General features: G+C 47.0%; 1 protein-coding gene across 3 annotated transcripts; it reads right to left on the reverse strand.

Moving 5' to 3' along the window:
* Window positions 1–3,563: 3,563 nt before the first annotated feature.
* Window positions 3,564–17,268, reverse strand: CHAC1 (ChaC glutathione specific gamma-glutamylcyclotransferase 1). 3 transcript variants are annotated; one of them, XM_054027901.1, is made up of 5 exons: window positions 16,888–16,933; window positions 16,254–16,289; window positions 10,187–10,309; window positions 5,117–5,716; window positions 3,564–4,188 (listed from the first exon to the last, which is right to left on the reverse strand). In XM_054027901.1, the coding sequence occupies exons 4-5, from the start codon at window positions 5,694–5,696 to the stop codon at window positions 3,686–3,688; spliced, it is 1,083 nt and encodes a 360-aa protein (XP_053883876.1). In that variant the 5' UTR covers window positions 5,697–5,716; window positions 10,187–10,309; window positions 16,254–16,289; window positions 16,888–16,933; the 3' UTR covers window positions 3,564–3,685. The 3 variants fall into 3 exon arrangements, with proteins under 3 accessions (XP_053883876.1, XP_053883878.1, XP_053883879.1); XM_054027903.1 differs by lacking the exon at window positions 10,187–10,309 and having other exon boundaries at window positions 16,888–16,937; XM_054027904.1 differs by lacking the exons at window positions 3,564–4,188; window positions 5,117–5,716; window positions 10,187–10,309 and adding an exon at window positions 13,856–15,375 and having other exon boundaries at window positions 16,888–17,268.
* Between the last annotated feature and the right edge of the window lie 9,507 nt (window positions 17,269–26,775).

Genomic DNA, 26,775 nt, shown 5'->3' on the forward strand with positions numbered 1-26,775 from the left:
GCCATTCTCTTCAACTTGTCTCTGTTCTGGTCCTGTCTCTTCTCACCCCCAGCTCCTCATCCCAGTCCCACTCTTCTTGCCTTCCCAGTCTCCAATTGTCAGGCTTCTCATTCCTATCTGTCTGACCAGCTACTCCCCATCACCCGCAGTCTATCTCCCTTCACTTACAGTCCCATTCTCCTTGATTAGTCACTCCCTGTTCCCCCTCCTGGCTCCTCATCCTGGCTCTCACCTCCTTCTGGCCTCCAGTCATCACCCATGCTTGTTTCCCCTCATGCACATTGGCTCCCAGTCTTCTCCCTGGGCTCCTTATCCAATTTCAGTCCTCCCCGACCCCTATGGGTCCTTGTCCCAATCTTCCTGTCCCAAAAGGAAAAATTCTGTGTAGCCTCAATCTTAACCAGCTGCTAAAAATATACCTTAGGGCCAATTCTCTGGGGGAGAGAGCACCTCAGTATAACAACTGTTTCCCTTGTAGGTCGTTTCAGTGTGTGCTGTCTGTTTCCGGGTCCCTAGAACAACTCAAGGAGAGGCGAGGACAAGGTGATTGTCCTCAGTTCACTGTAAACAACGCTTCCCTGGTTTTGAATTTCACTGACCTTTCACATCATTTCAGCTGCAATACTGAACATGCTATTTACAACACTGGCTTTTCTTAGTGCCTCTGAAAGTGTAAACACATACCACAGTGGCTGGCACAAGATGATTACTAGAAGTCAAGAGTTAACATAAACACATCCACAAACAATTTATGGGATTTCACAACTTAAGACAGAACTTCCTCAGCATTCTCTGAAAGAGGGGCAACATTCACTTCCTCCCCTGGGAACTAACGCCATATCTATTGTGCACCTTTCAGCTGAATTGGAACCAGTTAGACCTTATCTAGACTAGGAGAAAAGAAGTGTTTTAAATTTAACATTAAACACATTTCAAACATTACTTAGCAGCTGGGGAGCTGCTTTGTGGACATATAATGGTGTTCATTGTAACTGGGTTAGATGGGAGTGTTGTGAACTGCTTCCAAAATATAATTGTAGTGTAGATGGATCCAGCCATGCCTCTGGTTCAGAGCAAAATGGTGATGTAGTGGTTTGAACAGAGGATGGAGAGCCAGGAACTAATGAATTCCAGCTCTGATACTGACTTTAGGCAAGTTACTTACCCTCTCTGCTTCAGCGTCGTCATCTGTTATTTACTTGGTTCTCAAGGATTCTGTGTGGATTTGTAAAGCACATTGAAGGTTAAAAGTGCCACAGGTGCAAAGTATTACTATTAATATAGATGACTCTAGTTCTGTTTTAATAGTATAGCACAGGCTTACACCAATGAGGTTTTTAACCTTTTTCTCACACACTTCACCCATTTAAGAATTCTACTTTTACATCCCCCTCAAGTACAGATGGTTCAAAAAAGTCTGAGTGCCCCAAACACTGACCTACCCAGTATCCTTGCACAGGCAAAGCAGACATTTTGGTACACACTGTAGCTTCCCAGTCAGACCAGTCTTTGAGCAGTTTAGTTTAAAATCCTCCCATTTTCTCAAGCTCTTTGTGATGTGAGCTTTAAATGCCAGCAACTATTCAGGTTTGTCCTAAACTGCAAGAGTGGCAACATTGGCCGAAACTGATCCTGGTGGAACTCCCCTGATTTTATTTAAAATTCGCCAGGGATGAATTTGGCTCTTCGTGCTCTCGGCAGCTGGGAATGGACAACAGTGAGGAAGGAGGCAAAAAGCTGATTAAATGGAAGGGCAGAAGAGAGAACCATCTTGACGATGATGGCTAGCAGTCGTAATACAGCATTTTCTGCCAAGCACCCAGAAGATGTCAATGGCTATCAGTCATGCTGCACTGTCTGCTGCCAGCTTAAGATGTAAAAAATAGATGGACCAGATTTGTTCTGTATTCATTTGCTTCCCCCTCCCTCCGTGAAATCAACGGCCTGCTAAACCCAGGGTTTTGAGTTCAATCTTTGGGGGGGGGCCATTCTGTGTGACAGTTGTTTGTGTTTCTCCCTGATGCACAGCCACCTTTGTTGATTTTAATTCCCTGTAAGCCATGTCGTCACTCGCCCCTCCCTCCATCCCTCCCTCCGTCAGACAATAGTTTCGCGCCTTTTTTCAACCCAGACGCCATAGCACTGGGATCATGGAGCCTGCTCAGATCACCGCAGCAATTATGAGCACTATGAACACCACGCGCGTTGTCCTGGAGAATATGCAGAGCCAGAACATGCCAAAGCAAAACCAGACGAGGAGGCGATTGCAGCGCGGCGACAAGAGTGATGAGGAAATTGACATGGACATAGACCTCTCACAAAGTACAGGCTCCAGCAATGTGCAAATCATGGTGTTACTGGGGCAGGTTCATGGCGTGGAATGCCGATTCTGGGCCCGGGAAACAAGCACAGACTGGTGGGACTGCATCATATTGCAGGTGTGGGATGATTCCCAGTGGCTGCGAAACTTTCGCATGCGTAAGGGCACTTTCATGGAACTCTGTGACTTGCTTTCCCTTGCCCTGAAGCGCCAGAATATCAGGATGAGAGCAGCCCTCACATTTGAGAAGCGAGTGGCGATAGCCCTGTGGAAGCTTGCAATGCCAGACAGCTACCCGGTCAGTCGGGAATCAATTTGGAGTGGGCAAAGCTACTGTGGGGGCTGCTGTGAACCAAGTAGCCAACGCAATCAAAGACCTGCTGATATCAAGGGTAGTGACTCTGGGAAACGTGCAGGTCATAGTGGATGGCTTTGCTGCAATGGGATTCCCAAACTGTGGTGGGGCGATAGACAGAACCCATATCCCTATCTTGTCACCGGAGCACCAAGCCACCGAGTACATAAACCGCAAGGGGTACTTTTCAATGCTTCTGCAAGCCCTGGTGGATCACAAGGGACGTTTCACTAACATCACATGGGATGGCTGGGAAAGGTACATGATGCTCGCGTCTTCAGGAACTCTGGTGTGTTTCAAAAGCTGGAGGAAGGGACTTTCTTCCCGGACCAGAAAATAACCGTTGGGGATGTTGAAATGCCTATCATTATCCTTGGGGACCCAGCCTACCCCTTAGTGCCATGGCTCATGAAGCCGTATACAGGCAGTCTGGACAGTAGTCAGGACCTGTTCAACTGTAGGCTGAGCAAGTGCCGAGTGGTGGTGGAATGTGCATTTGGATGTTTAAAAGCGCGCTGGCGCAGTTTACTGACTCGGCTAGACCTCAGCGAAGTCAATATTCCAATTGTTATTGCTGCTTGCTGTGCGCTCCACAATATCTATGAGAGTAAGGGGGAGACATTTATGGCGGGGTGGGAGGTTGAGGCAAATCTCCTGGCTGCTGATTACGCGCAGCCAGACACCAGGGTGGTTAGAAGAGTACAGCAGGACGCGGTGCGCATCAGAGAAGCTTTGAAAACCAATTTTGTGACTGGCCAGGCTATGGTGTGAAACTTCTGTTTGTTTCTCCTTGATGAACCCATTCACTCTACTTCCCTGTAAGCTAAACCACCCTCCCCCTCCCTCCTTCGAGCACCGCTTGCAGAGGCAATAAAGTCATTGTTACTTCACATTCATGCATTCTTTATTAATTCATCACACAACTAGGGGGGATAACTGCCAAGGTAGCCTGGGAGGGGTGGGAGAGGAGGGAAGGAAAAGGACACACTACAGTTTAAAACTTTAAAACTTTAACACTTATTGAAGGCCAGCCTTCTGATGCTTGGGCAATCATCTGGGGTGGAGTGACTGGGTAGCCGGAGGCCCCCCCACCACGTTCTTGGGCGTCTGGGTGAGGAGGCTATGGAACTTGGGGAGGAGTGCTGTTGGTTACACAGGGGTTGTAGCGGCGGTCTCTGCTCCTGCTGCCTTTCCTGCAGCTCAACTATATGCTGGAGCATATCAGTTTGATGCTCCAGCAGCCAGAGCATCGACTCTTGCCTTCTGTCAGCAAGCTGACACCACCTATCCTCTTCAGCCCGCCACTTGCTCTCTTCAGCCCACGATTCAGCCTGCCACCTCTCCTCTCGTTCATATTGTGCTTTTTTGCACTCTGACATTGACTGCCTCCACGCATTCTGCTGTGCTCTGTCAGCGTGGGAGGACAACTGGAGCTCTGAGAACATATCATCCCGAGTCCGCCGTTTTCCCCTTCTAATCTTCACTAGCCTCTGTGAAGGAGAAACATTTGCAGCTGGTGCAGGAGAAGGGAGAGGTGGTTAAAAAAAGACATATTTTAGAGAACAATGGGTACACTCTTTCACATTAAATTTTGCTGTTCACATTACACAGCACATGTGCTTTCGTTACAAGGTCGCATTTTTCCTCTTATATTGAGGGCCTGCCGGTTTGGTGTGAAAGATCACTCACGCAGTGCCAGGCAACAGATTTCGGCTTGCAGGCAGCCCTGGTAAGCCACAGTCTTTTGGCTTTTTTAACCTTCTTAACATGTGGGAATGGTTTCAAACAGTAGCGCCCTCATTTCCCATACCAAGCACCCATTGGGTTGGTCATTTAAAATGGGTTTGCAATGTAAAAGGAGGGGCTGTGGTTTCCGGGTTAACATGCAGCACAAACCCAACTACCCTCCTCCCCCCCCCCCCCACCCAATTCTCTGGGATGATCACTTCACCCCTCCCCACCGCCGCGTGGCTAACAGCGGGGAACATTTCTGTTCAGCCGAGCAGGAACGGGCACCTCTGAATGTCCCCTTAATAAAATCACCCCATTTCAACCAGGTGACCGTGAATGATATCACTCTCCTGAGGATAACAAAGAGAGATAAGGAATGGATGTTGTCTGCATGCCAGCAAACACCGGGACTATACGCTACCATGCTTTGTTATGCAATGATTCCAGACTACGTGCTACTGGCCAGGTGTGGTAAAGTGTCCTACCATGGCGGATGGGATAAGGCAGCCCTCCCCAGAAACCTTTTGCAAAAGCTTTGGGAGTAGATGAAGGAGAGCTTTCTGAAGATGTCCCTGGAGGATTTCCACTCCATCCCCATACACGTTAACAGACTTTTCCAGAAGCTGTACTGGCTGCGATTGCCAGGGCAAATTAATCATTAAACACGCTTGCTTTTAAACCATGTATAATATTTACAAAGGTACACTCACCAGAGGTCCCTTGTGTGCCCTCAGGGTCTGGGAGCACGCCTTGGGTGAGTTCGGGGGTTACTGGTTCCAGGTCCAGGGTGATAAACATAACCTGGCTGTTGAGGAAACCGGTTTCTCCACTTCCTTGCTGTGAGCCATCTTCATTGTCTTCATCATCATCTTCCTCGTACCCCGAACCCGCTTCCCTGTTGCGTGATTCTCCATTGATGGAGTCAAAGTACATGGTTGGGGTAGTGGTGGCTGCACCCCCTAGCATAGCATGCAGCTCCGTGTAGAAGCGGCATGTTTGCGGCTCTGCCCCGGACCTTCCATTTGCCTCTCTGGCTTTGTGGTAGGCTTGCCTTAGCTCCTTAATTTTCACGCGGCACTGCTGTGCATCCTTGTTATGGCCTCTGTCCTTCATGGCCTTTGAGACTCTTTCTAATATTTTGCCATTTCGTTTACTGCTGCAGAGTTCAGCTAGCACTGATTCGTCTCCCCATATGGCAAGCAGATCCCATATCTCCCGTTCAGTCCATGCTGGAGCTCTTTTGCAATCCTGGGACTCCATCATGGTTACCTGTGCTGATGAGCTCTGCATGGTCACCTGTGCTCTCCACGCTGGGGAAACAGGAAATGAAATTCAAAAGTTCGCGGGGCTTTTCCTGTCTACCTGGTCAGTGCATCTGAGTTGAGAGTGCTGTCCAGAGCAGTCACAATGAAGCACTGTGGGATAGCTCCCGGAGGCCAATAATGTCTAATTCCGTCCACACTAACCCAAATTCGACCCGCAAAGGCCAATTTCAGCGCTAATCCCCTCGTCGGAGGTGAAGTAAAGAAACTGGTTTAAAGGGCCCTTTAAGTCGAAAAAAAGGGCTTCGTCGTGTGGACATGCCCCGGCTTAATTCGATTTAACACTGCGAAATTCGACCTAAACTCGTTAATTTATTTATTTATTTATTGGAAGGGTATGAAAAGGTAAGGGTGTTTGTGGGATACAGGTGTGGGATGGAAGATAGGAATTGCCGTTCTAGATCAAGCCTGTGATCCATCTAGCCCACTATCTATCTCTGACAATCCAGTATGAAATGTTTCAGAGGAGGGCACTCTTTAATGGACATGTATGGAAGGCACTCAGATACTACAGTAATGAGGGACATATAAATACCTAGATGATAAAAAGGAGTCTCTCTTTCTCTCCCTTGCGTATGATAATAAAAAGGAGTAACATGCCCATATAGGATGTTTTTTAATCTGGTCAGTGATTATCTTGTGCCCTGAACATGAGTCTCTATCCCATACATATTATATTCTACCTACAACAACTGTGGGCGGTCTCATTATCCATATAAATATCTAATCCTTTTTTGAATCCTGTTAAACTCTTGGATTCCATGATACCTTGTGGCAGTCAGTTCCTCTGGTTAATCACTCATTCTGTATAAAATCTATTTCCATGCAACAATTTTATCTGAAGACCCTTCATTAACAAACTTATTTTAGTGGCCTCAGACTTCCCAAGAATATTCTCCTCTGGCATAAGACTTGAGGCATTCAAAACTTGAGGCTAAAAGGGGAGTTTTTCTGTTTTTGTCTAAAGATAGGGGTATGTGTGTCGAAACTGGGCTTAGATTGGAAATTACAGGCTTTTAGCTATTGTTGCAACACTGCAGTTCCTAGTGGGTAAATGTCCACATCATTAAAATCACACAACCTTTGTTTGGCTGCTCTGCTGAGATGTCCAAGAATTAAATGAGCCTGGAAAATGAGCCTGGTGTGTCTGTGTTAAAGTTAAAGGCACATTGGCAGAGTGATGTGTGAGGAAATTTGCATTTCCACTGACCATACTGAACATGATAAATGATTTATAGAGAAAATTTCAGACTTAGTGGCACTCAGTCCAACACATTTCAAGAGAATGCAAATCACTCAAAATAGCAAACTAAACTTAAAACAACCCCAAAATTCAAACCCTGGACATTCCTTAATTTTCCTGTTTGGGAGGCAGGCTGTTGACTTGTCAGCAGATGGAAACCAGAACTTAGTATAAAGTGATTTAAAGCAAACCACCAACTATATCCTTTTGCTCATAAATTGGATCAGTTCCTGGGATGGCTTGTGATGGGATTTTGTAACATGGCTGCTGGTGATGCTATTCTGGTCTTTTTATTTTACTTGGAATGTACGTGATTTGTGTAAAATGGATGGGTTTGTGTGTAATTGTGTATTCAAGAGCTTCTCAGTATAATATGCAACAGCTTCTGCATGTACTGCTTTGACTGATTCATGCTGCAGTATGCGAGTCAATCTTACCCCTATCGTTGCTGGTATAGAGATGTCAGGCTCCCTTTAAGGTAGTAGGAATGGAGTACAAGACTGGGACAAAAATTACTATTGTCAATATGAGGTGCCTACCATCTAATGTGTATCCAGAATGCTGCTAGTGCCAATGCTACAGTTGGAAGAGCTCTGTTTGTTGCAGCCATTGAGTTTATAATAAGGTATGTGGACTGCTTTCTAGGGTATGCACGACAGCTAGAAAAGACATCTCTAGAGGTTGAGTCTGGCTGGCATGATAGCAGATAGCTATGGTACATTTTTTACTTTTTTCTCTGCCTGTGAAACACCTGAAAGTGATTAAACCAACAACAAAATCTGTCTACTAGCTGGCAGGCTAGCAAACACAAGTGGAACAATGTGAATGCCAGATATGAACAGCTGTATGTGGACTGCTGATGCAGCTGCAAAATGAACAGTTTGCCAGTTCCATCACTGGAAGCAAGTGCCGGACAGAGACAATTCATACTAAAGTGAATTCTCAGAACAGACTCATCTGTAAACATACACCCACTTTCCAGCTGCTTGAATTCTCTCTCAAGGAAGACTGACCTGCCCCACTACTAGGCTACTGAACCTTTCCCCCCAGACAAAGAACCTCAGTCCCCCACCACAGATCTCCAGTGCTCCTGCACACCCCTTCCCTTTCTGAAATGTGCCCTGGTGCTGCTGTCATCCAGAAACAAGTACTTCATCCCTTCTTCCCTGCCAGTTTTTCAACCTTCCCTCCACCTTCCATGGCAAGCAACCTAACACCTTTCCAAGCCCCTTGAGACTGCATCTAATCTAGCAAACTTCATACCTGTAATTAATCACCGGTGCAGTTCAGGTACTTTTACTACCATGTCTTCTAACCCAGACTAGGGTTAGGTGACGTGGTAAAAACAAACATACAAATCCTGAGCCCGACCTACATGACCGTTTCTATGTTTGCCACCAATGTCGGAATCGTACTGATGGTGAGTGATGGGCATGAAGTTTGCTGGTATAGACCAGCTCCCACTTTGTAGGTGTCATTCATCTGGAAATTAGATGATAGTCTAAGGTTGAAGAACCAGATTTTTCTCTTTTGTCTCCTCTTAACCCTTTTCCTGTCTAAATTTGTTTCCCCCCTTCATACTCTGGTCTTGTGGAAGCAGTACCATAGATGTGTATGGTGATTTATATGTGAAGATGAAGAGGCAGATTAACTGGTTTTCCTGAACCTTATATAGTTACTTATCAGTGTAAAGTGGATATAAAATGCTACTGTTCTGTTGTGGTGCAAGGCAACAGTGAATCAGGACCAAGTTCCCTCCAGTGAAGAGTTTATTATTTCATCAAAGTATGGAGAAAGGGGGATGGATCAAGCAGGGATTAAAATCATGTGAATTGTGCTGTTGTATTTAGACTTGACAAACACTTTGTAGAGTTTAATTTGTTTCTAATGTAGATAGGAGAGGATTGTTAAGCAGTGGGAGGCAATCCACTAAAAGTGAGTTTGAAGGAGAAGAGAAAAGAGTCTAGGGGTAACGGAGGAAGGAAGCTGTTCTAGTTATAATCATGCCTAGCTCTTGTATGGCACTTTTCAAAGCAGGTAAGTATCATTATCTCAGATGGAGAAACTGAGTCACAGAGGAGTGGCATGACATGCCCAAGGTCACATGGCAGATCAGTGGAGGAGCTGAGAATAGAGGTCTTCTGAATCCCATTCCAATTTTCTAGCCCCTAGGCAACACTGCTTCCCCTACAAGGAACATCATGGAAAAGGGCAGGAAGGTATGAGTGGGTAGAGGATGCAGCCTCTGGTAAAGAGGGAGGAAATGGCTAAGCAGATATCGCACAAATGGCACAGTCCTCTGTCTGACCCCAGCTAGCTATTTTCAGTTTGGTTCTTGAGATACAAACCACCCCAGCTGCCCTTTTTGGGTACTGGGCATGTCACATTAGCCAGGGGATGTAGTGAGTGTTACAGGCCTCAGGCTTTCTTTACTCACAAAGTGCCACAGGTCAAAATTGGGACGCTGACCTTTTAGATTATGAAAATGACTAAAATGTGACCTCCTGTCAGAATCTTGAGAAACAGGAAAGCCGTCCAGAAGAAGGGGAACTTCTGTAACTTCCCATCACTCTGTCTGACATCGATAAGCTACAGTAACAAGCCGATGATGGGAGCTGTACAGCCTTCTCCACCCCACAGCTAGAACTGGAAGAAAACTACTTTTCCTTAAATTCTCCAGCCTCACCATAAACAGCTCGTTCAAAAGTAAAGATTGTAGCTTGATGAACCTTCCTTAATTCCTTCCATCTTTGAACGATAACAGCGGAAGGAGTATTACCCTTCAGAGTCTGTTGCCCTTGAACATCCACTGTCCATTTCCTAGCAACTAGACTGTGATCTACAGTACCAATTCTGGTTTGACTGGATGGAGACAAACTGTCCTCTCCCTTCTCCTTGCTCTATAATCATTAAATAGCAGCACTGGTTGCCTGCTGTGTAGTCACTATCTTTCAGCCATAGCGTGTATAGTATCTTTACAGTCTTCAGCAGTTTGGCAGGGCTTAAGGCTATTTATGCTCTGTTTAGGAATAATTCACCTGGTCATCCTTTTTCCTTTGTGTTTTATTGATAAAGGTGTTTCCTTGAAAACAAGATGTGATTCTTAATCCTTACACTGCTTTCTAGTGAAGGGACATTGGCAAGCTGGAAGCGTTCGACACCTGGGAAAGGAACAGGAGCTTGCAGGTCAGTTTGGCAGCATGAGGAGTACTTACCGTAGAAAGGGTGGCAGGGCTCAGCAGCAGGAAGGGGCTCTGGTTGCTTGTGGGTGGAATTAGCAACTGGGAAGTTGAGTGAAGCTTAGGGACTACGATACAGGGTTACACGCTGGTTGGTACCTGAGGAGAGAGCCCATTTACACACATGAATGCTTATCTGCGGTGCTCAGACATGAGTGAGTATGACCTAGATCCTCAAAGATATTTAGGTGCCTAAGTCCCCCTGATTTTGAAAAGACTGGTAATACAAGAGAGAACTTTTTACCACGGTGTTGTATGTTCTCGAATGTTGTTCCTAAGAACTGTTTAAGGGGGCGTCATATTTGCCAGTGGACACGTGTCCACACCAATGTTGGCAGTATCAGCAGAGGAGCCAAGGGCTGAATGACTGTGGAGCCTGATTTATTCCCGTCTGATGAAAGATGGTTCTAATGCAGAATAGGCAGAAGAGTTTAAGTATTTAAGAAGAAAACAGATAATGTAAAGTCATGTCATATATGATGAAATTTTCCTTTCCAGTAACAACTACGGAGGCTTTAAAACAGCAGCTTCTAAAATCTGACATTTTTAAATCAGCTCATCTGGATAACTTGCATCCAAGAGTTTAAAAAAAAAAAAAAAAAAAAAAAAAACTGGCTGAGGAGCTCTCTGGGCCAGTTATGTTGATTTTCAATCCGTGCTGGAACACTGTGGAAGTTCCAGAAAGCTAATGTTGTGCCAATACTCTAAAGGGGAAAGAGGATGACCTGGGTAATTCCAGTCCTGTCAGACTAGTATTGATCCTGGAGAAGACAATGGAATGCCTAATACAGGACCCAGTTTAATAAAGAATGTTAATTAATGCACATCAGCATGGTTTATGGAAAGTAGATCCTTTCAAACCATCTTCATATTTTTTTTGAGATTACACATTTGGTTGATAAAGATGATAGTGTGGATGTACTGTACTTAGACTTCTGTAAGGCATTTGACTTGGTACCACCTGACATTTTGATGACAGAACTAGAATGATACAAAATTAATGTGGCACACACATTAAATGGTTTTAAACGAGCTACCTGATTGGTCTCAAAACGTAATTGTGAACGGGGAATCACTGAGCAGGCATGTTTCCAGTGCAGTCCTGCAGGTCTATGCTATGTAACATTTTTATCAATGACCAGAAAGAAAACAAAATCATCACTGATAAAGTTTGCAGATTACATAAAGATTTGGGGAGTGATAAATAATGAAGAGGGCAGATGATACCACTACAGAGCAATCTGGATCACTTAGTAAACTGGACACTAGCAACTGCTATGCCTTTTATTATGACTCACTATGAAGTTATGCATCTAGGAACAAAGAATGCAGGCCATACTTACAGACTAGGGTGGGGTATGGTGAGGGACTAACCTGGAAAGCAGTGGCTCTGAAAAGGATTGGGGGAGGGGGGGAAGGGAGGGAGTGTTGTTATGGTAGATAATCAGTTGAACATGAGCTCCTACTGGCATGCTATAGCCAAAAGGGCTAATGTGATCCTTGAATGTCCAACAGGAATCTTGAGTAAAAGTAGAGAAGTGATTTTACCTCTGTTGCACTGGTGTGACAGCTGCTGGAATGATGTGTCCAGTTCTGGTGCCCACAATCCAAGAATATTGTTGATAAATTGGAGAGGGCTCAGAAGAGCCATGGGAATGATTAAAGGGATTGGAAGACATGCCTTATAGTGATAAACAGATTGAACTCCTTGAGTCTATTTTAACAAAGAAAAGCTTAAGGGACTTTGCCCTGAGCCTGGATGTCTACACAGCAATGTTATAGCCCCACAGCCTCAATGCTGAGTCCCAGGCTGATGTGGGCCAGCTACATGTATTTTGTTGCAGTTAAGACATAACCACACTGTCATGGCTAAATTACAAAGTGCAACAGATTGTTCAGCATAAATAGCTAATGCATATTTCAAGGGACCACTGAATGTCAAGAGGCCAGTTAAAAGCCTTCCCATCAGGGATTAGTGGGTTATAAGCAGCCACAACTACAGTGTCTCTTTTCAGTCCATGATTTTCAGTGTCTTGGGACAGCTCTGGAATCTGAGGGCAATCTACGATGATTATACATTATTGTTTCCAACACTATCTTCCCTCTGTGCCTGTATTTCTCCTCTGGTACAAGCAAAACACGTTTTAGCTAATATCTCTTATTCAGATGCTTCTTGGAAATGGTAGGGCAGCCTGTCTGTCCTTTCCTGGCATCCTCCCCAAGCTAGAGCTGCATTTCTGTGCCTGCCCTTTATTCTCAGGAGCACTGCTTTGGAGCTCACAGCAACCAGCATCCGAAGAAGTGGGCTGTAGTCCACGAAAGCTTATGCTCTAATAAATTTGTTAGTCTCTAAGGTGCCACAAGTACTCCTGATTTTTTAGCAACCAGCAAGTTGCCCTTAAGGTCAGCAGACAAGAGGTGGATGGGGAGAAAGAATTATCTCCCTTTCCTTTGACAGGTGTAGTTCTTCTGCTAGCATTGCAGGGGGAAGTCACATCAGTACTACCAGACTGCACTTATTGCTTACACCATAGAGGATTGCAAGGGCACTTTGAGATGAGGCTTTTTAAAAAAAAAAAAAAAAAAAGAGAGAGAAAGTAGGGATGGGAGTAGTAGGTGGTAGCCACCAGCTCTTAAACTAAGGGCTTATCTACATTACTGGCTGGATCAAGGGGCAGCAATTGATCCAGCAGGGGTCAATTTATCATGTTTAGACTAGACACGATAAATCAACTGCCAAGCGCTCTCACAGTGAAGACTCTGCGGTAAGTAGATCAAAGTACATTGACTTCAGTTACACTCAGGGCCGGCTCTGGCTTTTTGGCCACCCCAAGCAAAAAAAAAAAAAAAAAAAAAAGGGGGGGGGGGGGAGCGAGGCCAGAAGGGCAAAGCAAAGCAAAAAAGACAGACACCTGCAGCGCAGCTAGAGTGTGGGTGCAGGGGGACCGGCTGAGGGTCGGGGGGAGAGCGGGAGCGATAGAGAAGGGGGTGGCCAGGGCTACAGCAGGGGCGCTGCCACGCGGCCCCTCCCGCTGCGCCGCCGCCAGGGCTCCGCTCCGGTCGGCAGGAAGGGAAGGAAGAGGACTGCCCTGCAGGGCACTCTGGTTCTCCATGCCGCCGCCCCCTACAGGGCGGCCGGAGCAGAACCAAAAAAAAGCGGCCGTGCCACCCTAGGATTGGGCGCAATGCCGCCTCGAACAATCTGCCGCCCCAAACCCCAGCTTGCTCAGCTGGTGCCTGGAGCCGGCCCTAGTTACACTATTCACATAGCTGAAGTTGCTTAACTTAGATCAATTCCCCCTAGGGTGACCAGATGTCCTGATTTTATAGGGTCAGTCCCGATATTTGGAGCTTTTTCTTATATGGGCACCTATTACCCCGCCCCCCCCCCTCCTGTCCTGATTTTTCACACTTGCTATCTGATCACCCTAATTCCCACCCACCCACCCCCCAGTGTAGACCAGGGGTAAGTAAGGAGAGAATAGTGGAATTAGTGTGTGGGGCAGTGGGGAACTAGTGTTAGTCTACTTGTTCTAGTGCCCTACACCAGGGAAAATGAGTAGTGCAGTCACTCATGTGCAGGATATTCTCTTGGCCTGTGCCATTAGCTTTTAATCCCCCACCCCCGAAATGCATAAGCTTTGCTGCTTAAAAATCCATCAGGTTTTTTTTTTGTCATTTTAGTGTCAGTTGGTTTATTACTGGGCACAATACAATTTCACTTCCTCATACACACAAGCCACAGTAACATGTCAAACATTTCCTCTCCCCGATCATGGTTAAACTGTTTAAAAACAAGACTAGTCCACATTGTCAGTCTGTTCTTGAGAGGGATTCTACTACCATACCTTGCAATAGCAGCAGCTCTGTCACAAACACTATTTAACAGCAGGGAACTTGCCAGGTGAAGCTGATGAGTTTAGTCTTTACTGCTTCATCAGCTTCCTTCTCCCCCACTCAACACTGTCAGGACAGCTTTTTCTCCACATGTAAACTCAAGGTCTGGTAAGGGGCTCACACCTTTGTGCCACACCCTGCACTGCAGGACATGAGCTGTTACACCAGCAGACAGACATTCCCCCTCTTAAGGAAAAATACTACACATTACAATAAATACATCTTCAAGTAAGTGCATTGGTTCGGTCCCTTTGAGACATATATAAGGAGGTAGGGCTCATAAGAACCTATAGAGGCAAATGAATTTTATATTGCACAGGAGCCCCGGCATTATACGTTAAAGTCCGGTCACTATACTGGAGGTGGGAGAGGGAAGAAAGAGGAGGTCTCATTTGATACCAAGCATGCTCTTGTCCCCGCCACCGTACAAGTGGCTTTGCCAGTCTGAGGTAGAGTGACCGTTATACTGCGAAACACTGCAGTCAAGTCCAGCTCAACTCGTGTCCAAAATAAAAGTACACTGAAGAGGACAGCATCCTCTCTCTCTAAAAAGAGGAGTGAACACCCTACTGTTCACATTTGACTGCCACAGAACCAAGCCTTACAGTGAAAACTCACCAACCAGTCATGATCCTCACACCCAGCTAGGAGACCAGGAATGGGCACCATGTTTCCACAGGTGGTGAGTGTGGCAGCTCAAGTATGCTTGTAGCAGTTTCCCTGCCCCCAACTACTTGTTCACTGTCATGCTTATGTCTCAACCAGTCCAATATTTTTTCCTTGTTTTCCTTCCCCCTCATCTTCATTTGAAAATATCAGATGAAGACATCTCCCCTTTCAACCCTCTGAGATAGGAATCTCATTCACACCTCCACTAAAGGCTCCTCAGCCTGGCATAGACAGGGCAGGATGGAAACAAGGGCCTCCTCAATGGAAAACAAGTGTTCGTCCTCCACCTGGGGACAAAAGTAGCGCATGAAGTCTGCCAGTCGCAGCAGATACTCTATGTTGTGTCCAGACCGACCACTCGAGACAATGATCTGGGCTGCAATGTCCTCTTCAGATGCTGGGCCAAGGTAGGTGGGGTTCTGGGGTGTAGCAATGTAAACTAGGGCCAGGATGGGTTCGTCAGCCTCTTTATCCTGGGGGTGGAACTTCACTAGTTTGGTGTCATAGCCCCCCAGGACTGCTTCTCGCACGTTCAAGTATTGGAGTGATGCAGAAATCTGCTCTCCACGGACTTCATAGGCAACACCCCACGTGCATGCCTGAAATTACAAGTGAAGGTTAGTTGCTGCTGCAAATACAATGCAACAAATGCACCAGCATTTCCTATATGAACCCTTTTGTTTCGGGGTGCATAGTCACCCTGTCTAGTTAAACAATGGGAACAAGGCCTGAAAAGACAACCAGGCATCTGAGAAGGGACAGCACAACTGATCCAAGGAAAGGGATAGAGGAAAATATGGTAGTCTGTTCACCAAGAAGGCAGCAAGGAATAGTTGCCTCTGTCTTTCAAAGTCACTTAAAGTGCAAAATTCAGCTCTTGGTGTATGCCATTGAAATAAGAGAAACTGGCCCCAGAACACTCCCAGCAGCCTAGTATTCTTTCACAGGGCAAAAAGACTATCTTCTGACTAGCTTATTCTGGAGGGGTAAATCTAGTGTCCACTTTCATCTTGCAGGACAAGGGACCAGATTAATCACTTGTGAAAAGCACCAAAGTGAGTGTGAGTATATTGGTGATGAATTTGGCACAGCATGTCCCATTTCATTTAATTTGCCAGGTCTCTAGTTTTAACTCTAACCTTCTTTGGCTGAATGGTCTAATGTAGTGTCTGCAATTCCCTCACTCCCAGCTGAGTCTGCTGACTAAAAAAATAAGAACTCCAGCAAGGCCATCATGTTGATTGATACTAACCCACAAAACTGTATCCCAGGGTTGTTTTACCATTATTATGGAATACAGTTGCCAAGGGGTTACCCCTGCCATGTAGTTAATGAGGGAGATGTTGATTAGCTACTGAAATAGTCTAGTATCATTACTGTGGGAGTAATCCAACTAAAGCCATATAATAAACCTGAATAGTAGCAGCTATAGGTTTAATATATTTCATTCTAAAAGATGCTAGATGTAGATACTTACATCATAATCCTCCTGGAGGGTAACCACACGGCCAGGCTACACAGGGAGAGAAACATCATTTTAGAAACCAGATCAAGTACCAAGTCACCAGTACAGGCAGGCTAGGACGATACAGCCTTGCGGAAACCCACCGCAGCTCCAGGTACCACCACAACACTGCAAGTCACTGCAGGCCCATGAGACAGCTGCAGGGCACCCAGTATCATAAAGATGGCACCAGATTCAGACAGGGTATGGGTTGTGCCAGGAGGCAGCGGGGTGGGAAGGAGGCAGATTTTTTTTTTCAAGATTATTAGATCTGGAGCTGAATTTACAAACAGCTGAATCCTGGAGAGAGTCTGGGCAGGTGCCTTTATCAGTATCAAGGGCCACTTTTCACTTCCAGTAGAGGCATCTAGTCCATCCCACCCAGCCACTGACTCGAGGTGCTCCAAGGGCACGTAGATGCCAAAGGGGTGGCTTGGATTGGCTACTTCCCGCCACCACTCCCGTGCCCATGGCAAGGAGCGGGAGATTCACCCCCAGGGTTACCCACCTTCTCCCCTCCTTGTACCCAGCAGCCCGGGCCGATTCCCGCACCACCACCGCAGCCCGGGGCCCGATCCCCCCCAGCCAGCGCCCGATCCCCCTTTACCATCTTCTCGTTGCCGCGGTGGAAGGTGTCTCCCTGCCAGAAGCGGCGGCTGTAGCCGCGGATGAAGCCCACCTTCCTGGAGCTGAACTCGAAGTCGGGTCTCCATACCAGGGAGCCGTAGCCGAAGATCCAGAGGGGCGTTTTCTGCTCCCCAGCATCCTCCTCCTGCGCCTGGCGCTCCGCGGGCAGCGGGTCCCGCTTCATCGCCCCGCTGCACGGACCCAGCAGGCGGCGGCAGGGGCCGCTGGCGGCGAGGCGGGTGCAGCAGCGCTGCAGTGGGCTCCCGAAGCTGCTGCACGGGGGCAGCCCCAGCGCAGGGGCGGGGCGGCGAACACGGCTGGGTCCCCCGCGGCGGGGACCGGGCTACCGGGCACTAGGCGGAAAGCGGGGCAGCCCCAGCGCTTTATACCCCAGCCGGCGCAAGCTCCGCCCACCTGTCACAGTGACGTGCGCTAGGAAGGGGTTCGTTGTCGCCGCCTCCAATCAGCGGCCCCGGCTCCGGTCCTCTGCCTCCATGCGGAGCTGTGATTGGGAGGAAGGGCCTTCAGTCCCGGCGGAGCTCGCTCGCTGATTGGTCGAATGCTGACTCCTGTATCAATCCAGGATGATGCAACGGAACGGGGATCTTTCGCCCGGCCGTGCGTAGAGCAAAGCCGGCGGCTGATTGCATCAGGTAGCCAGGGCATGGTGAGAGGCTGGGGGCGGGACAGATGTGGGTCAGTAGGAAAAAGTCTGTCTTGTGGAACGCTGATAGCTTGGACTGGTCCAAGCCTCACAGCCGAGTTCAATGTCTGTCTCTGTCCCTTACTCTCTAAAATGGGCACAATCATGCTTACCTATACCACAGCCTAAGCTAAATAGTGATGTTACACTGATGGGGAGGGGGGATGTTGTAAGTAAATCGTAGTAGTGGGAAGGGATAGAATACAGTAAAGATCTGGTGTTAAGATGTAAAGAAGTAGGTTATCAGAACAAATGGTTTTAACTTCCAAACTGTTAAATCATTTAATTACATAGTCTTATTACTGATACCTCCTCCTCCCACCCCTCCTCTCCTATTGTTTGTCACCGACTTGATATGTTTTATCTCAGACTAAACTGTACAATTTCTAGGGCAAAGACTACTTGTTTTATACAGATCTTCTGGCACAGGGGAGCCCTGTCCCTGACTGGAGCTACTGGAAGATAAATGAATAACACTGAGAGAGAAGCAACAGCGAGTCCTGCGGCACCTTTAAGACTAACATGTATTGGAGCATAAGCTTTCGTGGGTGAATACCCACTTCGTCAGACGGATGTAATGGAAATTTCCAGGGGCAGGTATAAATATGCTGGCAGGAATCAGTCTGGAGATAGCGAGGTTGGTTCAATCAGGGAGAGTGAGGTCCTCTGCTAGCAGTTGAGGTGTGAACACCAAGGGAGGAGAAACTGCTTCTGTAGTTGGATAGCCATTCACAGTCTTTGTTTAAATCCTGATCTGATGGTGTCAAATTTGCAAATGAACTGAAGCTCAGCAGTTTCTCTTTGGAGTCTGGTCCTGAAGTTTTTTTTCTGTAAGATGGCTACCTTTACATCTGCTATTGTGTGGCCAGGGAGGTTGAAGTCTTCTCCTACAGGTTTTTGTATATTGCCATTCCTGATATCTGACTTGTGTCCATTTATCCTTTTACGTAGTGACTGTCCAGTTTGGCCAATGTACATAGCAGAGGGGCATTGCTGGCACATGATGGCATATATAACATTGGTGGACGTGCAGGTGAATGAACCGGTGATGTTGTAGCTGATCTGGTTAGGTCCTGTGATGGTGTTGCAGATATGTGGGCAGAGTTGGCATCGAGGTTTGTTGCATGGATTGGTTCATGAGTTAGAGTTGTTATGGTGCGGTGTGTGGTTGCTGGTGAGAATATGCTTAAGGTTGGCGGGTTGTCTGTGGGCGAGGACTGGCCTGCCTCCCAAGGTCTGTGAAAGCGAGGGATCATTGTCCAGGATGGTTTGTAGATCACTGATGATGCGTTGGAGAGGTTTAAGCTGAGGACTGTAGGTGATGGCCAGTGGAGTTCTGTTGGTTTCCTTCTTGGACTTGTCTTGTAGCAGGAGGCTTCTGGGTACACATCTGGCTCTGTTGATTTGTTTCCTTATTTCCTTGTGCTGATATCTTAGTTACTTCCCTGGGAGAGAAGTATCAGGGGATAGCTATGTTAGTCTGTATCCACAAAAACAACAAGGAATCTGGGGGCACCTTAAAGACTAACAGATTTATTTGGGCATAAGCTTTCATGGGTAAAAAACCTCACTTCTTCAGATGCATGGAGTGAAAGTTACAGATGCAGGCATTATATACTGACACATGAAGAGAAGGGAGTACCTCACAAGTGGAGAACCAATGTTGACAGGGCCAATTCGATCAGGGCGGATGTAGTCCACTCCGAATAATAGATGAGGAGGTGTCAATTCCAGGAGAGGCAAAGCTGCTTTTGTAATGAGCCAGCCACTCCCAGTCCCTATTCAAGCCCAAATTAATGGTGTTAAATTTGCAAAGGTAAGTATAGTGGTCAGTAGGTTTCTGGTATAGGGTGGTATTTATGTGACCATCACTTATTTGCACTGTAGTGTCCAGGAAATGGATCTCTTGTGTGGACTGGTCCAGGCTGAGGTTCCTGGTGGGGTGGAAATTGTTGAAATCCAGGTGGAATTCTTCAAGGGCCTCCTTTCTGTGGGTCCATATGATGAAGATGTCATCAATGTAGCGCAAGTAGAAGAGGGGCGCTAGGGGACGAGAGCTGAGGAAGCGTTGTTCTAAGTCAGCCATAAAAATGTTGGCATACTGTGGGGCCATGCGGGTACCCATTGCAGTGCCACTGACTTGAAGGTATAAGTTGTCCCCAAATCTGAAGTGGTTGTGGGTGAGGACAAAGTCACAAAGCTCAGCCACCAGGCGTGCTTTGGTCTCATCAGGAATACTGTTCCTGACAGCTTGTAGTCCATCCTCATGTGGAATATTGGTGTAAAGCACTTCTACATCCATGGTGGCCAGGATGGTGTTTTCAGGAAGATCATCAATGCATTGTAGTTTCCTCAGGAAGTCGGTGGTGTCTCGAAGATAGCTGGGAGTGCTGGTAGCATAGGGTCTGAGGAGAGAACCTCAGCCTAGACCAGTCCACACAAGAGATCCACTGGACCACTATGTTTACCTACATGCCTCCAGCTTCCATTCAGGACAAATCACACGATCCATTGTATACAGCCAAGCCCTAAAATACAACTAAATTTGCTCCAATCCCTGACGGAGACAAACACCTACCAGATCTTTATCAAGCATTCTTAAAACTACAATACTCACCTGGGGAAGTGAGGAAACAGATTGACAGAGCCAGACGAGTACCCAGAAATCACCTACTACAGGACAGGCCCAACAAGGAAAATAACAGAACACCACTGGCCATCACGTACAGCCCCCAGCTAAAACTTCTCCAGCGCATTATCAATGATCTACAACCTATCCTGGAAAATGATCCCTCACTCACAACAGACCTTGGGAGGCAGGCCAGTCCTTGCTTAAAGACCGCCCCCCAATCTGAAGCAAATACTCACCAGCAACTATATACCACATCACAGAAACACCAACCCAGGAACCAATCCCTGTAGCAACGTCGTTGCCTACTCTGTCCCCATATTTACTCTAGCAACACCACCAGAGGACCCAACCATATCAGCCACACCATCAAGGCCTCATTCACCTGCATGACTACTAATGTTATATGTGCCAGCAATGCCCCTCTGCCATGTACATTGGCCAAACCGGACAGTCCCTATGTAAAAGAATAAATGGACACAAATTGGACATCAGGAATGGTAATATACAAAAGCCAGTAGGTGAACACTTCAACCTCCCTGGACATTCTATAACAGATTTAAAAGTCATTATTCTTGAACAAAAAAAACTTCAGAAACAGACTTCAAAGAGAAACAGCAGAACTAAAATTCATTTGCAAATTTAACACCATTAATTTGGGCTTGAATAGGGACTGGGAGTGGCTGGCTCATTACAAAAGCAGCTTTGCCTCTCCTGGAATTGACACCTCCTCATCTATTATTGGGAGTGGACTACATCCACCCTGATCGAATTGGCCCTGTCAACACTGGTTCTCCACTTATGAGGTACTCCCGTCTCTTCATGTGTCATTATATAATGCCTGCATCTGTAACTTTCACTCCATGCATCTGAAGAAGTGAGTTTTTTTACCTATGAAAGTTTAGGCCCAAATAAATCTGTTAGTCTTTAAAGTGTCACTGGACTCCTTGTTGTTTTTACTGGGAGAGAAGGGCTAGGATGGGAGCAGTATTGGTTCAGTGGAATAGGATGAGGGGAATAGTGGAGGGAGTGGCGGGGCTGGGGGAAGTGCTGGGCATAGGGGATTGAATGAGAGACAGTGCCAGGTGAATTAAATAATAATCAACTTTATTACAGTAGCACCTAGAGAGCACAACTGAGATTAAGATAGTCTATTGTTAGATTAATGGGATAGGAGTAGTCAGTATTGGATTAATTATATAGGAATAGTGTCCTAAGGGAATTGTTTGAAGTGCCAGGGTTTGCAATATTTTAAACTGAACTAGACCAAGCACAGGAACACACCCTGATGGAACAACCCTGCAATGATCTAAAAGCAATTTACATATTCTGTATCTCTGATATCAGGCCACCTTGAATAAGCATATTAGCTGGATGATTCTGATAAACTGATCAGAAGTAAAATAATTAAAAATGCTGACATTGAAATTATCATGTTGCTCTATAGGCCAGACTTCCCCCTGATGCTCTGGTAGTCATGCTAAGAAGAGAAAATGCTAGCCTGCTAGGAATACATATTTTCAGTGATGTACTGTATTAACAAACAAATACATATGATTATGTTAACATTTGGATTGATTTACCAAAAAGATACAAGTTAATAAATGTCTGTATATGAAAAAGAGGAAGGAATAAGACTGAAATTGTAAATGGGACTGGCTATAGGAAGGTCAATTTGTAAACCAAATTCAAAACTAGGATTAGACAAATAGTGCAAGCTAAACTGTCTTGTCTTCAGCCTGCAGGAATGGGTTTTCACAGATTGTGGTGATGTATCTCTCTTTCTGTTATGTGCTGTCTAATTAACTAATTATATTAATAAATCCAATCTAGCTGACTTATGCTCTTTAATTACTGAATAAATTCTAACCTTATTAAAACTAGTTGATTACAAATTGGCAACATTCAGTAGCCTTGGTATAAACAATCTATTTAAATGAATAGGAGCTCTTCAGATTGCTCTTAGAGCTACTGAGGTTATGCCATAGATGAATGTGTTTCATTCTATATCTACAGCCCCATGTAAATAGAAAATCATTACAAATTCAGAAAGTTTCTATGTAATCATATGAGTTTGACATTTATCTAAAAGAAAGCACAAATTTTTGTGAAATTAGTAGAGCCCCTAAAGACAAACCTAGCTCTTTTCATCAGTAAATCTCACAACACCTCACAGAGGCGGTAAGCCTAATTATCCTCATTTTACAGACAGGGAAACTGAGGTACAGAGCAGTGATATGAATTGACTGTGGCCTGGTCTACACTATGAGTTTAGGTTGAATTTAGCAGCATTACATCGAATTAACCCTGCACCCGTCCACACAACGAAGCCATTTTTGTTGACATAAAGGGCTCTTAAAATCGATTTCTGTACTCCTCCCTGAGGAAGGGAGTAGTGCTGAAATCGACATTGCCAGTTCGAATTAGGATTAATGTGGACACAATTCGACGGTATTGGCCTCCGGGATCTATCCCACAGTGCACCATTGTGACCGCTCTGGACAGCAATCTGAACTCGGATGCACTGGCCAGGTAGACAGGAAAAGCCCCGCGAACATTTGAATTTCATTTCCTGTTTCCCCAGCGTGGAGAGCTGATCAGCACAGGTAACCATGCAGTCCCAGAATTGAAAAAGAGCTCCAGCATGAACCGTACGGGAGGTACTGGATCTGATTGCTGTATGGGGAGACGAATCCGTGCTATCCGAACTCCGTTCCAAAAGACGGAATGCCAAAACATTTAAAAAAATCTCCAAGGCCATGATGGACAGACTATAGGCTGAGCAAGTGCAGAATGGTGTTTCACTCTATTTCCAACCGCCCTCCCCTCCCCACTTTGATCTCTGCTTGCAGAGGCAATAAAGTCAGTGTTGTTTCAAATTCATGCATTTTTTATTACTTCATCACACAAATGGGGGATAACTGCCAAGGTAGCCCGGGAGGGATGGGGGAGGAGGGAAGCAATGGGTGGGGTTGTTGTACAGGCACTCCCTAGAATGGCATGCAGCTCATCATTTCTGCGGGATGTCTGGGGCTCTGACCTGGAGCGGCCGCTTGCACCTGTGGTTCTTTAGTAGGCTTGCCTGATATTCTAGGCAGCACTGAATCTCTGTTAGACAAAACTTAAAGAAAAGAATGACCTGGGGAGTCATTCCCATTTTTGTCTAGGCGCCCCCGACCGACCTCACGGAGGCTGGCCAGGAGCACCCATGACAGCAGCAGATGGTACAGTATGATTGGTAACCGTCTTTGCTAACTTGCAAAGGCAAGGAGCTGCAGCTGCTGTTGTGTAGCACTGTAGTACTGCGTCTGTCAGCAGCATCCAGTAGACATACGGGGACAGTGAAAAGAGGCTGAACGGGCTCCATGCTTGCCGTGCTATGGTGTCTGCTCGGGCAATCTAGGGAAAAGGGCGCAAAATGATTGTCTGTTGATGCTTTCACGGAGGGGGGTTGACTGACGACATTTACCCATAACCACCCGCGACAAATTTTTGGCCCCATCAGGCATTGGTAGCTCAACCCAGAATTCCAATGGGCAGCAGGGACTGCGGGAACTGTGGGATAGCTACCACAGTGCAACGCTCCGAAAGTCGACGCTTGCCACGGTTCTATGGATGCACACCGCCGAATTAATGTGCTTAGTGTGGACGCGTGTACTCGACTTTCTGTTCCCAAAAATCGACAATCTGTAAAATTGGAGTAATTTTGTAGTGTAGACATACCCTAAGGTTACCAGGCAGGCCAGTAGCCAAGTCAGGAATAGAATTCTGATCTTTCAAGTCCCTGTCCAGGGTTCTATCCACTACAGGGACTTGTCTGGTGCCCTGGTGCATTCTGACTTAATTTAAACCCTGATCCCAAATACCATTTATTTTCTCAGTGATTTGTTTAGGAGCATTCATCATATTGTGACAATGCCATAGAATGTGTAACATTCCCTTAACACCCATGCAAAATTCTTCAGACCTCCAGCAGGCACCTTATTCACAGCTGTGTGGTGGTGAGTACATGGCCCTCAGGTGAGTTCTCTGTGAGCAAAAGAGTTGCCCAAAGAATTTGTGATTGAGAATTGTGGTTCAACATCCTTCCATGAAACAAACAGTGATTTTTTTCCTCACTTAGCTTTAAGTACATGGAGTGACAACCTGGCAGAGATCAACACTCAGAAGGTGGGGCGTGTGTGCAAAATTAGATGTGGTGCCCATTAAGATAGCTGCAGGTGAGCAAGGGATATGCAGGCAGGGGCTTTAATGCTTTGCAGTATGCTGCGTATAAATGGAAGCAATTTCTGCTACTGAGCACGCTGTAGAAGAGATTGACTTTGCAGTGACACTGGTTTAAGCAACATCAGTGCTCCCCAAGAGAGCAAATCATCTTCTCAACACCTGCCTGCATTGGGGCCTCAGTGATATAGTCTTCTCACAATTGTCAGGTTTGTGTTGCCCCCATAATGGAGATTCTAGTAGTAGTAAGGGATTGGAAAACCTAATTCACCCTATTGCAGCAATCTGAGTGCTTGTACTGATGTTCTCCTCTTACGCTTACAGAAGCTGAGGGCCTGCAGTACAGCAGACCTGTCCATCTGAGGACTTCTAGTAGGGTTACCATATTTTGAGTGTCCAAAAAGAGGACACTCCACGGGGCCCCGGCCCCGCTCCCCAGCCCCCGCCCCAACTCCACCCCTTTCCCAAAGTCCCCGCCCCAACTCTGCCCCCTCCCCTGCTTCCCACGAACATTTGATTCGCAGGAAGCCTGAAGCAGGTAAGCGGGGGTGGGGAGGCGCAGTCCAGTCTGGCCCCCCCAACCGAGCAGCTCCCTTCGGCCCCGGCCCCGGCGTCTCCAGCCTGGCTCGGCTCGGGCCCTGGGGTGCCGGCCCCGGGCCAGCCCCCAGCCGAGCACCCCCGGTCCCCGGCCCAGCACCCCCGGCCCGGCCCCGGCCCAGCACCCCCGGCCCCAGCACCCCCGGCCCCAGCCCCCGGCTCAGCACCGCCAGCCCGGCCCCGGTGCCCGGCTCAGCACCGCCGGCCCCCGGCTCAGCACCCCCGGCCCGGCCATGGACCCCGGCCGAGCACCGCCAGCCCCCAGCCCAGCACCGCCGGCCCCAGCCCGGCCCTGGCCCTCGGCCCAGCACCGCCAGCCCAGCGCCCCTGGCCCAGCGCCCCCGGCCCCGCATGTCCCTATTTTCCTGGACATGTTCGGCTTTTGGGGATTTCCCCCCCGGATGGGGATTTGAGGCCCAAAAAGCCGGACATGTCCGGGAAAATCCGGACGTATGGTAACCCTAACTTCTAGGCCCAACCTGTATGCTTTAACCCTTGAGATAAATATCTCCATTCTATCCTACTGAACATGTTCTTCACATCTGGAAAAGTGGAGATGGCAGTGCAATTGGAAAGCCTGCTCTCCTAATCCTGAGGTGTACAGAGCACTGGCAATTCTAATGGGACCGACAGGTGTTGATCCGGCCCAAAATGTGGGAGGGGTCTCTTAATGGGAGCTGCATTTCTCACTGAGAAAAGAACAAGTGGAAGAGACAGACTAGTGTGAGCATGCATTTCTCTGTCCATATGCAGATGTTTTGCCATATTGGCAATATTTTGAGTTCCATGGTAAGTACAGATTGACAATTGGCAAAGTCTCGGTGGGCTCGAGTTGGGAGGAGATTGAAGAAATCAAGGCTTTGCTGTGATCTACAGCAAGAACACGCGCCTTCTCTGTGCAGACAAAGTACTATTGGGGGGATTCTGCATCTGATGTTTCACAACAGCAGATAATCATTGTTGGCCAGATTGAGAGCCCCTTACTTGCAATGATAAGCAGTTGCTCACATGAGGAGTCCTATTGTAACAATTTGTCTAGGTAGCTGCTCATCAGTATACAGGATTTACAGTCTGGCCCTGTGTGTTTCCCAACAGAGGTTGTGAGATGACAAGAGTCTATTGTCTTATTTAAGTGGAAGCAAGAAATGAACATTGGAATGTGGAGGGCAGGAGGCTGGAGCTGTCACTTAGCTCTCCTTGTTCTCCAGCCTGGTCACACACATGCAATAGACTCTAACCCAACAATGGATGATTAATTGCCGGACATAGCGAAGTCTAGATCTCAGTCAGAAGAGCTACAAACTGGAGAACAGGTTAGTTTTGCAGACAAGTCTTGCATTGTCCAGGGCCAGCTCCAGCTTTTTGCTGCCCCAAGCGGCGAAGAAAAAAAAAACAATTAAAAAAAAAAAGGATTGAGCAGCCGCCGAAGTGCTGCCAACGAGTGAAGAGAGGACGAGCGAAGGACCCGCTGCCAAATTGCCGCTGAAGACCCGGACGTGCTGCCCCAGCAACGGCGGAGTGCTGCCCCTTTCTATTGGCCGCCCCAGGCACCTGCTTCCTTCGCTGGTGCCTGGAGCCGGCCCTGCCATTGTCAGACTATCTGGCACCAAAGTGCCCTTGCAGTTCTCTTCTCCATGCTGATGGGTGTATGAGTGTGGGCAATGGAGGCACAAGCGAAAAAAATGTTAATTTATTTGCAAAGTCGCCTGTCCTGG

This window comes from Malaclemys terrapin, chromosome 4 (genome assembly GCF_027887155.1).
Source record: "Malaclemys terrapin pileata isolate rMalTer1 chromosome 4, rMalTer1.hap1, whole genome shotgun sequence".
Lineage (NCBI taxonomy): Eukaryota > Metazoa > Chordata > Testudines > Emydidae > Malaclemys > Malaclemys terrapin.

Coding starts and splice junctions, on each gene's coding strand:
- CHAC1 (XM_054027903.1), bottom strand. CDS start 5,696: ATGCAGAGCTCATCAGCACAGGTAACCATGATGGAGTCCCAGGATTGC. Junction 4,189..5,116: donor GGGCACACAAGGGACCTCTG/GTGAGTGTACCT, acceptor CTCCTGCACCAG/CTGCAAATGTTTCTCCTTCA.